This window comes from Perca flavescens, chromosome 23, assembly GCF_004354835.1.
Source record: "Perca flavescens isolate YP-PL-M2 chromosome 23, PFLA_1.0, whole genome shotgun sequence".
Lineage (NCBI taxonomy): Eukaryota > Metazoa > Chordata > Actinopteri > Perciformes > Percidae > Perca > Perca flavescens.
The window spans coordinates 7,436,990-7,454,724 of record NC_041353.1 but is presented as its reverse complement, the minus strand read 5'-3'; the positions used below and the strand labels follow the sequence as shown (position 1 = coordinate 7,454,724).

The 17,735-nt window shown below is 39.9% G+C and overlaps 1 protein-coding gene across 3 annotated transcripts in view; it reads right to left on the bottom strand.

Moving 5' to 3' along the window:
• ppfibp1a (PPFIA binding protein 1a) overlaps nucleotides 1-17,735 on the bottom strand; it is a 34,356-nt gene that overhangs the window by 8,907 nt on the left and 7,714 nt on the right. For 2 of the 3 annotated variants that reach the window (XM_028570443.1, XM_028570444.1), the window contains exons 2-13: nucleotides 14,942-15,021; nucleotides 11,100-11,305; nucleotides 9,670-9,750; nucleotides 8,494-8,607; nucleotides 8,268-8,366; nucleotides 6,435-6,527; nucleotides 3,856-3,973; nucleotides 1,506-1,561; nucleotides 1,353-1,419; nucleotides 617-655; nucleotides 415-533; nucleotides 130-203 (exon numbers count right to left, since the gene is read on the bottom strand). In XM_028570443.1, coding sequence (XP_028426244.1) covers nucleotides 130-203; nucleotides 415-533; nucleotides 617-655; nucleotides 1,353-1,419; nucleotides 1,506-1,561; nucleotides 3,856-3,973; nucleotides 6,435-6,527; nucleotides 8,268-8,366; nucleotides 8,494-8,607; nucleotides 9,670-9,750; nucleotides 11,100-11,305; nucleotides 14,942-15,005 — 1,130 coding nt within the window. In that variant the 5' untranslated portion in view covers nucleotides 15,006-15,021. The remainder of the gene's footprint in view (nucleotides 1-129; nucleotides 204-414; nucleotides 534-616; nucleotides 656-1,352; nucleotides 1,420-1,505; nucleotides 1,562-3,855; nucleotides 3,974-6,434; nucleotides 6,528-8,267; nucleotides 8,367-8,493; nucleotides 8,608-9,669; nucleotides 9,751-11,099; nucleotides 11,306-14,941; nucleotides 15,022-17,735) is intronic. The other variant, XM_028570445.1, reaches the window with a different exon arrangement.

Sequence of the window (17,735 nt, the reverse complement as noted above, 5' to 3'; positions counted from 1 at the left end):
GCTACAACTAGTTCAAATTTTGTGCAGATATTTCAGTTTATTTACGTCCACCCATGAGATAAAATAAAGGAGAAAGAAAGAAAGAGGTTTATTAACAATAATTAGATCTGACACTAAGAGGAGTTTTACCTTTTGGCTGCCTGTAACTGTCGTTCTCTGTCCAGGTCATTCATTTCAGAAAGCACTGCTATACATGGAATAGACTGAGACAACAGAGAAAAACGTGATTCATTGAACATATTTTTCCCAACAGCAGAACATTTACACAGCCCAACAAATAACCCAAACAGAAGCGCTGAATTACTGGGAGGAACAATTTCAGAGTGGGAGGCTGAAATTGAGCTTGTTCTAAAGGAAGTCTCCAGTCTGGGGTTCATCCTGTGTGCAAACTGTTTTGACAGAGGTTGTGTTTACCTCGCCAGAGTTTCTTCCTGCCTCTCCTTCCAACACCAGAGTGACCTGATCCATCTCCATGGATACAGAAGCCGAGGGATCCTCTGGGATATCGTCATAGTCATCTTCCTCCAACTTCTCTGAGAGAGGACAGTCAGGACAGTCAACAGGGATGTACTGCAGCATTAAGCTCAGTTTTTTTTTCATTTTAAAGATTATCCACCTTTTAGGCTGCCATAAGTCTTCACGATATCAATTCTTCCTATGGGTAAAGTAGATAAATGCAGGGTCTTTCTTTATCTTTTTCTGAATCATTTCACCACTTTACATACACTTACATTCACTTTAGATACATGCATTTTACAAAGATCCAAAGAATATAAAGATTCATATGCGAAACATGCTCATTGTATCAGCTTACTGTATTTTAAATGACTGATTGAAATACGTTTTGGTGTTTGGAATAAAGAAAGAAAAGGTAAACTGATGCAGTGAAGTGCAGTCACTGTTATCATTTACTGTAGTTTATATTAATTTGGACTCTAGACTATTATTAATGTTTACAGTAATACAGCATATTATAAATAAAATGATGCTCTACTGTTTCCTGACTTCTAGTTGTATTATCTTGAGGAAATGACAGCTGCAGACCGTTTTGATGAGAATTAGTTTCCATTTGGCAGCATTAAATTGGTAATAAAAAGTTTATCTTAAAATGCTAGGATTATTAAAATTCTGTGATGATTATGTACAATGTTGTGATGCTCTGATAAAGTCAGTATGTGATGTGTTCCTAGTTTTATTTTTGCGTGCTGTGTGAGATTTTAAGGCCAAAGCAATTTGTAAAATTTGGCAAATCCCAAAACGTTGATTCAATATTGATGTGGTAACAGGAATGCAAATATGGTAAGTGAATAAAGAGTAACAATAATGTGTATGATCTTTAAACACAGTCTGACCTTTGACCAGTTGCTGCACCTTCTTGCACTTTGTGAGTGACTCCTCCAGCTCCTTTATCCTTCGTTCCTGTAGATTAATATGATGTTCCAGTTACGACTGTAAATAAAAGCAAATCAAAAGCGGCTGCCCAGCTGCATCACATCACACTGTACCTTCACATCGTTGGCCGACGCCAGTGACTCCAATGCCATCTTCATCACTTCTGAATCTGGGAAAAAAAATGGATATGTTACACTCTGAAACCAGCCAGCAGATGCCAGAAATAATGAACCCGCTGGGGCTCGGTGGGCTGGTCAGTACAGCTCTTGTTTCAGCTTGTTGCTGCAATGAATCAATTATCAAACACAGTGGGCCCTATTTTAACAATCTAAGCACACGGCCTGAAGCGCCTGGCGCAGGTGCGTTTAGGGCGTGTACTTTTGCTAGTTTAACGGCAGAAAAAAGGGTCTATGCGCCAGGTTCAAAAGGGTTGTACTTAGTGTCTTAATCATAGGTGTGTTTTGGGCGTAACATGCAATAAACCAATCAGTGTCATCTCCCATTTCCTTTAAAAGCCAGCCGCGTTTGTAGCTTGGTGCATTGCTATTATGATGGTGGATTTGCTAAGCAGGAAGGAGAGATTTTCAGGAGAAGAAACGTATTTGCTTGTGCGTCAAGTGAAAGCGCGCAAGCATTTCATATCATACTATTTCACATTGTAATATTTTTAATCTTTTGCATGTTTGTGTGCTGCTGCACGTCCCTGTGTGTGTAACAAGCATAGTGCGCGCGCTGTGCACGAGCCTAGGAGCATTTTAATAATGCTTTGTTAAAATAACAACGGAGTGCTGCGCTATTGACTTTAGACCAGGTTTTTGTTGGTCAATGGCGTGATCACTTCCAGCTGCCTCAAGATAGCAAAACGCCAAGAATTCACCTGAACACACCTCCCGGGAAGACCAGCACCCCCATGGGCGCAAAGATGGGCGCAGGTGCATTTGCTATTTGAACAACGTGGGCGCTGGACAGGAAATTGACAACTGCGTCGGTCTTAAACCAGCAAAGACACTTGCGTCGGGCTTTGCGCTGCGCCGGGTGCAAGATAGGGCCCAGTGACTTTCTGTGTGACTACTAGGATCACTACACAATTAAACATGTGCCACCCACTTGGTAATCTAATTCAAGCCAAGTTTATCTACAGGGCAACTCTGTGAACTCTCTGAAGTGTGTGTACCAGTGTAGAGCATGTCATTAATATTGAGTTAGATGATTAGAGTTGGGGTTTAGTACCATTTCATTAATCAGAATCTAATTTCAATGGCCCATTGGTTGGACAGACTTTGGTGTAAGATCGGTGTTTATGAGCATCTACCCAGCTTATCCTTGAGAAAAACTTCCTATCAGGACACAGCATATTTCTGAGCCTAAAGGTGGTTTTATGATTCTGCAGAGGCTCCACGAAGAGCTTTTGCCGTAGCCTATGTAAGTGGCCTGATGTTTATAGTTGTGCGCTGGTGTGTGCGTCGAACCGGTGTGTGTGTGTGTGTGTGTGTGTGTGTGTGTGTGTGTGTGTGTGTGTGTGTGTGTGTGAGAGAGTTGGACGGAGATTAGTTTCGGAGTGAGTAGCGACTCATAGCGAGAGAAACAAATGTTTTCTGACCAAGGTGGGACATCTGTAGCAGGAAAAGTTCACCCTCTCCTTGATTTCATGTTGTTTATTGAGAAGGAGAACCAGGAAATGAGTCGGTGGAAATGCAAGGCTACCAAGCCACGGCCGAGCAACATGCGTCGCTGCGACGTGTAGTTCCATTTTTCGAGAGGTGCACGTCAGGCTACGGCGTAGGGTCCGGTGTAGACGCAGAGGGGTCTGCGGGGGTACGCCGTCGATTCGACGCAGAAGCATAAAACTGCCTTAAGTCATTTCAAAATCAAAATTGTTTCTGTTGTTTTGTTTTGTCTTAAAAGCAGACATCTGACCCGATCAGTTTTGCTGTTGTTGGTTACAGTTTTGGTGTTGTCAGTGTCTGAACAAACAACCAGCACCTGTATAGGGAACTGGAAGACAAAACAAATACCTATATCCAGTTATACTGTACAGCACGTGTTTACAGGCAGACCCTTATAAGAGATTTCCCTTTTTTTTTTTTTTTTTTTTAAAATGGCATTCCTCAACCATCATAGTGGATAAGATAAGGTCAGCAGTGGGTGAAGGAGTAAAACAGATATGTTTGGTATGGAGCCTACAGACAGAAGGATAAGGAGTTAAGTAAAAACAAGGGCCTCAAATCACCTCATTATAGTTCAGACTGTCCGTGGAATGTAAGATAGTGGATAAATAATGAATGGGGGAATCCAGATGAAAGCAAAGTACCCATTATTTCTTCAGGAAGGATGCTGGAGGGGGATCTAGTGTTTTTGGAATATAAAATGTCTGTTTGTCTAATCCTCATAAGCCCTTGTGTAATATTAGACTCCATGAAACAGTACAAGAAGCTCCCAGGCAATTATTCAAACCGCGCCCACCTCTCTCTCCTCCCTCAGCTCTGTTGTGGCTCTCCACCCTCAGTCTGCTCTCGTCCTTCAGCCTCGTCAGCTCCACCTCTCGCTCCTCCAGCTGCTTCTGCAGAAGCTGCAGCTCCTCCTATAATGCGACAAGATATAAAAGGCATCAGTCTGCAATTTACATTTCTTTATTTGTAAATGAAACATGGGCAGACAAACATGTTATATTGTCTTTTTATTTTAAGTGCCCAGACACATATTGTCGAGCATTTACAAATTCATAACCTACACAATGTTAACCCATGAAATTAGAATGTATTGTAGAATGTATAACAAGGCATCCAACTAATGACTAAAGATTTTTTTTGATTGTCAAATTAATTGTTTAGTCTATAAAATGTTCGGAAATGCCTATCACGAGTCCAAGGTAATGTTTTGAGATGGCTTGTTTGACTCAACCTACAGTCCAAAATACAAAGATAATGAATTTATGACATACAAAAACAGACAAACGCTGCAAATCCTAACATTTGAGGAGCTGGAACAAGAGCATTTTGGTCAGTTTTGCTCAATAAATGACTTCTGTATTTTTTAACCTGTGTCCAAGTGATTAATGGGGACAACAATATTTGAAATTGGTCCAGAGCAGAGTAAGTGAGACTTAGACACAATAACACCAGGCAGCATGGTGGCCCAATGGTTAGCACTGTGGCCTCACAGCAAGAAGTTTCTGTGTTTGAATTATTTATCGAATCCAGGGTGTTCTGGTCCTTTCTGTGTGGAGTTTGCATGTTCTCCCCATGTTTGCACCCGGGTTTCCTCCGGTTTCCCCCACCATCAAAAACATGTACTAGGTTCTCCAGGCAGTGCCCTTGATCAAGGCACTGGCTCAGATCTGGAGTTGGTCCCCGGGCACTGTCATTGGCTGCCCACTGGAGCAGTGGGCTGGACTGGAGCCTTGAGGGATGGGTTAAATGCAGAGAATGAATTTCGCTACATGTACGTGTATGTGACAAATAAAGTACCTTTAAAAGTGAAAGGTAAAGAAAAACATTTTCTGTAGGGTCCTCTCCATAATGTTGTCAGACACTTGAAATAACAATCTGAGCTTGTCAGTGGCAACAACAACCACTTTTAGTGGGCGTATATTGACAATTTCCCCCAAAGGATTGCATTGCAGTCCGTTTGGTGGCGGCCAGGCTGCAGCGTTCTCGCTCAATACTGGGCCAATTTCCAAAATTGTTGTTTCCATTAGTCACTTAAACACAAAAACATGGGAAAATAGGGTTGAAAAATACAGAAGTTTCCATTTAAACCCCTCACTGATAATATAATTATGTCATTCCAGCACTACACACACATCTTTTAGAGAGTGAATATACAAAGGGGCACTCCAGCGATTTATTTATATTACTTTATGTTAAGTGCTAATAAGCAAATGAAGGTGAAGCAAAGATGGTGAACCTGGTAAGCATTATACCTAAACATCAGAATGTTAGCATCATCATTTTGAGTCTGTTAGCATGCTGATGTTATCATTAAGCTCAATGCAACCAAGTACAGCCTCACAGAGCCATTAGCATGGCTCTAGACTCTCATGTTTCAAACTTTGGAAAACTCATTCAGAGCCACAGAAGACATACCACCACACTGTATATTTTTTTACAAGCCGAGTAGTACTTGTTGTGATGATTAAATGAAGAATTTGACATGTTAAACCAGTGGAGTGGTAGCCTGACATGGTCATACTCAGATTCTAGTCAGGGCTAAGTTCGGCTGGCACCCAGGCTAGTGGAGTGGCCCTTTAACATAACATTAGTAAGAATTAGTCAGTCTGTAGAGTCAGTTAGTGATTTAGGTACATTTCTGTCATCTATTTAACACACTGTGGGTGATTGTGAAATTATTCAGTACAAGCTCATACTAGTCACTTAACTGTGGACACACTGAAAAGGTGGACACGCATATAAAGCTAACACAAAACACCTCATCAAAAGCTGGTTACTGTTCAAAGAACTACCTGATTGAAATTAAGAAAATGTACCGATTAACAAGATGTGTAGCTTTAAGATTGGAGAAATATACAATGAAAAGAAAATGCTTACTGTATGTACATTGAGTGACCTGAGTAAACCGTATGATTCTGTAAATATGTTATTTTAGTCTACAGGTGTTAATAGAAAAAAAAAAAAAAAAAAAGGATTTTAACCAGGTACAAATCCTGAAACCGGTACAGGTGAAGGCACTTACAGCGAGTGGTGAAAGTCAGGAAAGCAGTGTGCAGCAGTGGAGAAGGAGCAGGTTTAGAGGATCTTAAGGGCCAGAAAGGAGAAGAGTACAGGCTGGAGATTAAACCTTGTTCACCTCATGTCCAGTGAACCGTTCAGTGTTCCACTTTGGACGCTTGACAGGTTAGCATGTTGCAGAAAGATGTTAAAATCACAGTAGATAAGGGGGGGAGAAAGCAGGATATGGTGAAAAGAGGGGTAAAAGAAAGGGAGCAGAGAATGGATGTCATGGTGGAAAAAGATTCAGATCTCCTGTCATAGTTCATTGTCAAAGAATACAGTCTCTGCTAACTGGACCTTGAGCACACTCACTTTGGTAGCTTTAAGTTTCTTCTCACACTGCAGTCTTTCATTCTCTATGTCAGTCACCCTGAACCGCAGGTCTGTTACTTCTTGGTACAAACCCTGGGGAGGAGTAAGAGAACATGACCCATTAAACTCGGAGAGGAAACCTGCACTGGGGAGGTTTATGGAGACTGTGTGGGAGAGAGTTCTGAATTATTTTTTTTAACAGTGGGAGAATTCCTGCCAAAATCACCAAACATTATTTTCAGACTGATGTCCCACTGGAGAGAATTTGAGAAGCTCAGTCTACACATGGAGACCAATGCTGGACTAAAGAGAAAATGGCACAGTCAATTATTGTGAAATTGCTTTTATCCTAATCGGCAAAAGTGCAGGGTCCCTGTGCTTTGGAGAAACTGCCATTAAATGTCATGTGTATTGTTATTTAGTAGTACTTTCACATAATTGTCTACTCATTTTGAACTTTGAACTTAAGGCAGTTTTTCCTAAGTTTAGCTTATGACATGTTCCTATATTGCATTTTTCAGAATAAATTGGGCTACTTAAAAATACTATCATTCGACACAGGGGTGGCCAACACCTAACTCTTTATGGGAAAACCGACTGTTTCAGATTTCCAAAGGTTTTCAACACACCGCAAGTCTCTTCATGAATAGTGTGTCCCAATTCATTACTACATAAACTGTATACATTATGTACTTTATACTAATTGTGATGCTGTTGCAGATAGTATACAAGAAATACTAACAGGAAATGATACAATACTGAATTAAACTGCAACTTGAGAATGTCACTGCTTATTACAAATAAGAAAACTATCTTTCTAAAGGTTTAACACTTAGTCTGTCTCACTTCCACCTGCAATTTATTTAAAGAGAATAGTGTCCAATAGCACATTTTTAATATGCCTACAGAATTGTATAGTGGTAACAAACTACACAGTCAAAGCTAGCTGCAAATTAGTATGTGTGGTCTGTGTGAGTGTGTCTAAATTGTGGGTTATATATGACCGCTGCTTTTTATATTGGGCAAATCACCACCATGAAATGTCATGCTGCATCAGCTACTAGCAGATCCAGTTTGCAACGTTACCACTGATTTAAAGACCTGGATTAATGCATTTGAGGACCATGATGCAGATTTGGAGTAATAAGCACTTTTTACTACATGTTTTAACAGATTTATGAATGTTTATCTGCTATCATTGGAAAGAGTACACATAGTATATACAGTATGTGATGTCTGGTTTGACCGAGCTGTGACACTGAGAGGAAGGGTTGAGATTTTTAACAAAATGCATAAATCAGGTGCTACAGGTTAAAGAAATACAGAAATCAGAATATTTCAGCATTGCTTAAATAGGACTGAGAATATATGTTTGGGGTTTAGGGTTTGATTTAAAGCTTAACGGAGGCTAAATGGAAACAAAAATAAATGCAAACAGTTACAATTCAGTCAACTCCCTTTAGACATTTTACTGTCTGGAAACACTACATAGTGTCCCAGCTAGTAGACGGTGTATGGAAACTATAACTTTCACAGGCCCTCAGAGAGGGGAGAGGTATGGGGGGGTTCTAGCAGGAAACAGCTGCTGGAGCAAAGGGGTGTTTAAGCCTCTTCTGTAGCGCATAAAGAAGTTCACCCTGCACCATATGACAGATTTCTGAGTCCTCCAGTCGAGTGAGACTGACCTTTGTGACTTTAAAACAATGAGTGGGTGGTTTCTAGGAGTCACACATCGCAAAGAGTAAAAACAAGTCGCAGGTGCAACTAAGAACTTCAGCCATCTCTGCTCCATTTAATATAGCGTACATGTTAAGGACAGGGGTTATACTCTACCTCATTGTCCCTGTGAGCCGTCAGCTTCAGCTTCAGACTGGACACCTCGGTCATCAGCTCTAGCTTCTGGGTCTCCAGTGTTGTCCGGTTCAACAGCTCCTATGAAGCAAGGTGCACACTTGGTAAAGCTACACTGAATTGTTTTGTGGAGCGATCCGTTTTAAGGGCAGGGATGACAGTTTTAACTGCATAACCAAAGTAAGGTGACATTGTAGAGTGTGTGTACCTGTTGCAGCAGCTCCTCAGTAGCATTTAGTTTCTCCCGATGATGATCCAGGCAGTTGTCTAGGTCCCGAATCTTTTCACCTTGCACCTCCACCTGGTCTGTTAGAACACTTACCTGGACAATGGGGGAGATTAGCATCAGGGCTGCAACTAACGATTATTCAGTGTCGATTGACTTGGAGACTATTTTCTCGATTAATCGATTAGTTTGTCTATAAAATGTCTGAAAATGGTGAAAAATGTTGACAAGTGTTTTCCAAAGCCCAAGATGACGTCCTCAAATGTCTCGTTTTGATCACAACTCAAAGATATTCAGTTTACTGTCATAGAGGAGTGAAGAAACTAGAAGATATTCACATTCAAAAAGCTGGAATCAGAAAATGTTAAAAATATTTAAAAAAAATACTTTAATAAAAACACGAATCAGCAATTAATCAATTATTAAAAATAATTGGCGATTAATTTAATAGTTGACAACTAATCGATTAATCTTTGCAGCTCTAATTAGTATTAATCACACAGAACCGTTAGAGAGAACATACTGTAGGTCCTCCAAGGCCAGATAATCATCTAAAATGTATTATTTGGATTATAGAAAACATTCTTTGTATGCATCCTAAAATCAGATCCGTACCCAAATATAGGCTACATACTGAAAGACAATCCTGTTGAATGGCTGAAGGCAGCCATCTTTTTTTTTTTTTGCACCAGGATAAATTGTACCTTTTCCCTGATCCTCCAAATATTTAAAAGGTACCAAGATTGAGAAAGACTGGACCCAATTTGGTCTTGGAGTTTTACATTTTCACCAGAAATTCAAATTTAGAAAATCAGATCAGCCTGTAATTACTGATTTGTTTTGAACTGAGGAATGTAGGTTTAAAGTTCAAAAAATGTGCTTTGTAAAAAGGTTACATGGTAATTATAAGGCTCAAGATCTGCATTCAAAAACTAATCATTTGTTCCCATCCACCAAACTTTCTACTAAATTACTTGAACATTTGTTGATAAGTTTTGGAGATAATCTGCCAACTAACAGACAAACATAAAAACCAACAAATGACACTAAGAACTCAGTAATTATTCAAAAGGCAGCTACGTACAATACTACTTAATTGCCTATTCAAGAGCAGCTGTTCTGCTGCCTTGTAGCTACAATGCAGAGTTCTGCTCAAACCTGAAGAATAAGACACTCTTTGTCACTTTCCAGTCGTGACAGACGTTCTTGGTAGACTGCTTCTGAGCCGTGGCCGTTAGTCTGAAATGAGAAACAATACAACGTTGATGTATGTTATCTGAACAAATTGCTACATTTGTTGCATCAGTAAAAAAACGGTTTAACTGTTATTTCTTCGTGTTGAGAGCTTATGAAAAAAAAGGGGGACGGCCTTTAGCTGTCTTGCTGAAATATGGGTCTGGCTGAGGAGTCCAAATGAAAAAACACACCAGCCTTGAGCTACATAGATTTTCTAATGGATGCATACCACTTAAGTGTATAGCTATATAACCTCCCTGACAATAAACTCACATGGTTTTCCCTTGAAGACAAGAACAGATAGGAGAATTGAGTTTTCAGAGACACATGTGAGAGTCAATACTGTTCCCACATGAAAGTGATCTGAAAATTTAATCAAAAGCAAACTCTTCTCTCAAATATCAAACATGGAGAGACGAGTCCGTGAGGGAAGGAAAACAAGAGCCTCAGCCTGAGTCAATGTGAATTTGGAAGATGGAAACTATTTGCAGCATGACTCCTATAGAAAATCCATCATTCACCAAGCACGTCATAACAGCACTTTTACAATAAACAGAGTCTCGGTGTAGGCAGTGTAGCACGATGATAAGGTGCAAAGCAGATCAGAGGATATTTCATACCAGGCTATCTACTAAAACTGGACCGCGCAAACACACTGATATTATCATACACAGACATATGCTGCGACAACATTTTTTATTTAAAATGACAGTTGCTTTGGAGACCTGCACAAAAATAAACGCTGACTATAAGATTCATGATAACATTTTCTCTCTGGACAGTGACAAAAATAATCAGAAATCCTCTAAACTTATAGTCACTTCATGCATCTTGGGCTGATCGGATGGCTATCAGATATCAAATGCATCCAAGAAGCACTGGAGATGGAGTGAAAAGCAACAACTCAAAACAACCTGAGGAAGTGTTTTGAGACACATTCTATCCAGATATTGAAAAGGTGTAAATCCATCCATCTGTATAAGACACATATGTAATCTTAACTCCTCAAAAGTGCAACCACGTCAAAAGCTTTTGCAGAGGTAGTCTCTCACATGGTCCCTGTGATAACAACAGCAAAAGAATTGCCCTGAAGTCTGAATCTTTTAACGTTTGTGCTATAAATCTGCCTTACCTCATCATGCCTTAATACGATTCATCCATGTGTTTGTCTTAGTTTATAGATAGCGGTTAGCTTGCAAGCATACACTTTTGGCTGTATGAAATGATCTCATTGGTCTTTCAAGCGGACACAAGATACTTGAAATGACAAGTGTAAATGGTGAGATGGGGGAGAGAGAGAAATGCTAAAGTTTATAAATACATTACTAATACTTTAGAAATGGACTTTTTACCAATCGTCCCTGCAGCCACTCTGCCAGCCCTTCTGCAGTGGAATCAGGGATCTGACACCGCAGGTTGTCCCTCTCCTCGTTGTCCATGAGCTCCAGTACTCCCCGCAGGTCCTCCAGCAGGTGCAGCACCCGAAGGCCACCCAAGAAAGGTGAAGTGGGCGACTGGCAGTCAAACAGCCCGTTGGAGTAGTCCATGGCCTTGGACCCTGGGGAGATAGAGAGGAAGTGTTAGATGTGGGATGACACAGAAAAACTCCCCTTATTTCACTCAAATTATAAGCTCATTGGGCTGGCAGGCTATTCCAAACAAAAATCTAATGTGTTCAAAATGTAATTAATATGGCAGGGTGTCACAAAAAAGGAAGGATTTACAGCCAAAGCCATATTTTGGTACTGATCTGTGGGTGTGGTGGGCGCTGGATGACTACCCAAAGTTGTACATTTTCCTTTTTGTGCAACTGTCTTTACTTTTTTTTTCCAGGACTTGCAGGTTGTGTCTGTCGCAACTTGTAAACAAACTTCTTTATCCGGTGTGGGTGGCATTAAACAAACATAGCAAATACAAAAAACTCTGTAGGTTCACTACTAGAACTCTAGAATATTTTCGTCAGATTTATGAGGCCACACGTATTTCATGGTTTTGTTTTATGAACGTCAAACATTAGGAAATAGGGTGCCTGATTCCTCTCCCACAGTTACAGTAGAACACAGATGACAAGCCCTTAATCACATGTTTGCATATAAATACTTCAGTCTAATCCACCAGTGTTTCACTTAAAGATAGCATAAGAATAAACACAGTCACTGCGCACCACCTTGGCCTTTAGAGCTCCTAGAGGTGTGACGACGATATTAAATGGGACGAGATTTCTCGCTGAGGTAAAAAGTGTCTTGCGATATCAGTACACAAGTGCAGAGCAGCATCCAGAATGACAGATGAGTCTGACTTTAACCTCGAAATTAGCATAGAAGATCCCCCGCCCGTTCTCCAAAGTTGACTGAGTTTACTTTTGCAGAGCAATAGCGGAAGAAAAAAGCTGCTTGTTAAACCCAGTGTTACAACGTTACAGTTAATTGCAATAACTGCAATTAATAAAATACCGAAGAGGAGAAAAGAGTATCTGTCTTTACAAAAATCATCTGTTGAGTGTTTGATGGTAATTTATTTGTGGTTTAAAACGTAATCACTGTGAAACGATAAAATAAGCTTTATTTCTCTCCGTCGAATGTACAATGACAAATTCAAGTATAAAACATTTGGTCCCAACTGCTGCCAGAAAACACTTGGTTATGTTGTAACCGTGGTTCTCTGAGTGAGGAAACTATCTCTCCAACGTACATATGGAATAAGTAACAGTGTAACTGTTAGTTATACAGGAGAGAAGCCATTTGAGTTAGTAGCAAAACCTTTCAGTGCTCGTTTTTTATTTTGTGACTTTCGATTGAATAAAGGACTATTTTTCCAGTCTTATTTTTTTCATTGAAGTTTTTTTTAAAATAGTGTTAAAATCTTGTCTCGTCTCGATCTCGTGAACCCAATCTCGTGTCTCGTCTCGTGAGCTGGGTGTCTCGTCACACCCCTAATAGCTCCTAATTCCTCATCATCATCATCAGAGAGGTAATCAATGGTTTAGATAATAGCACTTGTATCAAAGCAGACTTATAGACAGACGATTAATCAGTACACAGAGAAAATTACTTAAACTTAATCTTTTTCATTCAATTACATTTTTTTGGGGCATTCCTCACACTAAATGCATAGCTCATTTGTGTAGTTGTGATTTCAATTTTTTCTTTCTGAGATTAGTGATTTTACATAAAGTATCTAATCTGATATACAGTATCTAATCTGATGTTAGTCTTATTACTTCATCAATTACTTCGCAGGGAAACTTTTTACATGTATGTACATACGTGTGTGTGTATATATATATATATATATATATATATATATATATATATATATATATATATATATATATATATATATATATATATATATATATATGCCAATGAACTTTCCCATGGCCTCATCTAGAATGTTGCATGAAAACTTTGCAGTCCTTTGATCATTGCTGCCGTTTATCTACTTAATTCTATTAAGTATTTAATGAAAAGATTTGTATCTTACTTTATTTCCCCTGAGAACATTCAGGTTTTTAAATGACTCAATATTTTACTCTGAGGACATTGAGCATCCTTAAGCAATCATTTTACTCCTACTCAAGTTAACATTTGAGCAAAATAGCAGCATGATAACTATATTTAGGTACTGTGGTTTTCTCTCACACCCACACACACGACAAGCAAATGTTTATAGGGCTTCTATCAAACATCATGTGAGACAGTATAACAATTGAATCTTCTTCTGTAACTGTGGAAACCATATTTTCAGATTTTTCTTGGAAGCAAATGCAGCAACGTGTTGTTGACTGAACTCAAGCGCATGATGTTCCAATCGTGTGCTGCTGCCTACTCCACTCCATCTGTCATCGGTCTTAAATGTCAGCCATGGTGAAGATGTCCAACGGTAACAAAGAGGGAGCTAAATAAATAAATATGTAAACAATCATGGCTTCCCCACAGTAGCCAGGGAGTGGGGCTTGATGACGGCTGTGGTTTTTGCAGAAACAGTGGGGACTGTGGGATTTCACGTGATCATCTGCCTTGCTCCCATTGGAAAGGTCAGTGCTATAATTACACACATCAGCGGAAAAGTGGGGACTCTGAAAGGGAAGCCTGCTCTGCTCATCTGCAGCGGCAAAAGTACAGAGTGGCCAAAAGTTCCCAAGCAGGAGTTTGTATTCCAAACTCACAGAGCTTGAATAATCATTAGTTTCCGTTACTGCATGGACAAAGGAAACTTTCTTTAATTTCTCATGGTGGAGGAATGCAGTGGAGGCAGAAAGAGCCAGTGATCCAGTAGCACACTTTCAGCATTATTCCAAACTTGTATGTATATTTAGGGGGGCGGGTGGGATTACATTGAACTGCAGGTAGAAGTGGAAGGAGAAGGGCACATTGTGTTACCGTCCACTAGACGTAGTACTCCCAGCTTGAAATTCAATGGTTTCCAGATTTGGCTAGACCCCATAGTATGCCACCATGCCCACTTATAAAAGCGCTATGGTCTTAAAAGAACACGCCAACTTATTGGGAATTTAGCTTATTCACCGTAACCCCCAGAGTAAGACAAGTCGATACATACCCTTCTCATCTCCGTGCGTGCTGTAACGCTGTCTGACGGTTCCAGCATTAGCTTAGCCCAGCACAGATCCTGCAGGTAACTGGTTCCAACTAGCCTACTGTTCCGAATTGTGACAAAAGTGACAAAATAACGCCAACATGTTCCTATTTACATGTTGTGATTTGTATAGTCACAGAGTGTACAAAAAAACAACGTAACCTGAGACACAGCCATCTTCTAACAGTAAAGAAACCGGGAACTATATATTCTCAGACAGGCTTGCTGCGAGCATATCACTCCGCCCAAGTACTATATTCTTCCGCCTGAGAATATAGTTCCCGGTTTGTTTACGGTTAGAAGACGTCTGTGTCTCATGTTACGTTGTTTTTTGTACACGCTGTGACTCTATAAATCACAACATGTAAATAGGAACATGTTGGCGTTATTTTGTCACTTATTCGGAGCAGTAGGATTGCTGGAACCTGCATGTTCTGTGCTGGCCTGATGCTGCTGGAGCCGTCAGACAGCCTTACAGCACGCACAGAGATGAGAAGGGTATGTATCGACTTGTCTAACTCTGGGGGTTACAGTGAATAAGCTAAATTCCCAATAAGTCGGCGTGTTCCTTTAAAGTCCAAGTGTACAATGTGGTTACCTGCTATGATCCCATCCATTTGCTCCAAGGCTGCTGCCAACATATCACTGGCGTCGGACATCATCTTGTGCTCAATGAATCTGAAAGAGAAGAGAAAGGTTGAGTGAAAGAAACAAGAGGGATCCATAAAGGACTCTCCATAACAACCACTAAAATGACCTTGTGATTATATTATCTCAAAAGAAATTAAACAAAAACAAGACATTTTAAGACGCAAACATGGGATCGAAGAAATTGTGATTGTCACAATTTTATGAAATTTTACAGACCAGACAATTAACCAATTCATCAAGAAAATACTCAGAAGATTCAATCAATAATTAGCTTACTGGTAATTGTTAGCAGCAATCTCCTATTCTTTTTTTATAGTTTTTCTCCCTTACAAGCATCAGTTTTCAAATTTAAAGCCTGCCTGCATGTTTCCATTTGAAAAAAAACAAAACATAACAGTGTTATCACTAATCCTGTTATGGTACAAGCTCTCATTTTTCCTTCTCAAATGACTGCTGCATCAAATTAACCATGCAGTCTGCGCAACAAAAAAAGGTCTCCCTGAGAGACAAAAAACAAAGTGATATCCAGGACTTATTACCCAGAGAGCCTTATTTCCGGCAGTCACGGATGCTCATGGGCAGGCTCCTATCCGGAATAATGGCACTATTCTCCCAAGGGTCTCAATCCTCGTAGCACTGGCATGCTCGGCATCTCAAACTTCCATAACAAAGTTGGACAGTATCTCCATGACTAATGAATTCAAACACTTATCACATGTTTCTCCTTTACTTGCACTGACCACTTATCACTTCAAACTAAATCTGATTTAAAAGGGGTTGAGATAGTACAGTATGTTGTAAGAGGAACTAACAACATAAAACAGTGGCTCTACTTGTTCAGAAGTCCAATAGAGAGAGAGGGGGCAGGGTCTGCAGGGTTTACTTCATTTCCTCCCTCTTAGAGGTCATAGTGTCACACCCAGCAGGGTAAAACATGGACATTAAGAGCCTAATTAAACCAATGGCCTCAATATGAGCTGGGGGCTGGGGTCTGCTGTTAAAACAAGGGGCCTTAAGAGCTTTGTTGCTTAATTTACACACCCCACAGAAAGGGGAGTAAGTTTCTTCCACAACATCATACACACGGCTTTGTATTTGCACTACTCCATAATGATATCATTAAGCTTGATTATTCTGGTGATCTAGACCCACACATGAACTATAGAACGTAATTCAAAAGGACAAAGCAGGTCTTCTGGTCGATAAGCATTCCAGAAAATGCCTTAAATTTCAAAATAAAAACTGCTTTCCAATTAAATGTTACAGTTCTCATGGGCTATTCATGACACAAACTACTACTACTACTTTTCCCTCCACAGTTATTTCCAGAGTTTGATAGAGAACCATCACTCACTCTCACCAGGCTGGAAGCTGTATTTGGTCAGCTGCTTGTTTCACCCCATGGGAGAAACCTAAATCTTATTCCTTTTTCCAAAAAGAATATTTTTTCTCTGTGTGAATGCAGAAAACAACAAATGGCATGAAGAGAGAAATACCAGTGTGTGCTATTGTATGCTCTACTCAACTATCTTGTACAGTCTTCTGGTCATGGTGCAACCAAATGTAGAGAAAAGTGGGATGAAAACATTTTGAAATCTAAAACGAATCACAGTGTGTTACCATAATTGCAGCAGCGCTCCTTCTGCCTCTGTTGTCTTGTGATAAAAGCCACATCTAATCTTCTATAATGAGTTTCATGAGAAATCCAATTCAGTGGAAAACAGCATCTTACCAGCCCACGTGCAATTCAGAATTTGGGTTTAATTTATGCCGGAGGAAAAAAAAATAAATCAAAAAAATAATGAAACCAGGAAATACATGTGCTGTTGTGCTGGTCATGCGGCTGAAAATGGCATTGAAACTTGCCAAATAAACTAGCCTGTCCTTTCTTCAGACTCGTAAAACCTGGCACTTTAAAATGCCAGGCGGAGATATTTTCCACTTCTCTTTGCATCTGTGATGAGCAGGTCATCCATGAAGAATGTTCGGACCAAAACCTCACGAGAAAAACCTACAGATGAGGGTCCATCTCTTCGTGAACAAGTGTCTGTAATGATGATTGATAATCCCAGAGTGTAGGAGTGAGCACTACACACATTCCTGAGCAGGTTAGTTATCACCCCCAAAACCAAACACTAATGCCTGGTACTGACATCCCTGCTGACCCCTGTGGCCTCCCTCCCTCCACCCTTCAGACCAAACTCTGAAGACTTTATTCAGCTGGTGGTATTTTTCTGTTGCCCTGAAAAGACCAAAACCGACAATGATTTGATCATATTAACAAGTATAGGGCATTTTGCCAAAGCCTGATATATACTACCTGTGCCATACAGCTCCATTGTTGTGCATTCATTAGAAACACATTAATAAGCCACACTGTTGCACTGAGTGACATATTCCTTTAACCATGGACACTGTTATTTCGTCTGAATACTACATCATCCTGCTGCTGTAAATACCTACCAAGGCACTAAATGTGTATAAATCACAGCATAAAATAGTCCCCAATAGATGCATTTTTACTCTTGTTTGAGTAAGGTTTACTAAAAACTAGAGTGGCCAGCTGTTTAAGGAACTAACATAGCCTTTTTTTTTATTAAAGCATACATTTGTGACCCGTTTTACATTTAAATCTTTAGTAGGAATACATGAGTTTTGGGGATGTGTGCCACAGACGAGGTAGGCAAGTCATAGAGTATTAAGAGACGGATTAACTTTTGCTGGTGTTGGTGTTTTTGTAA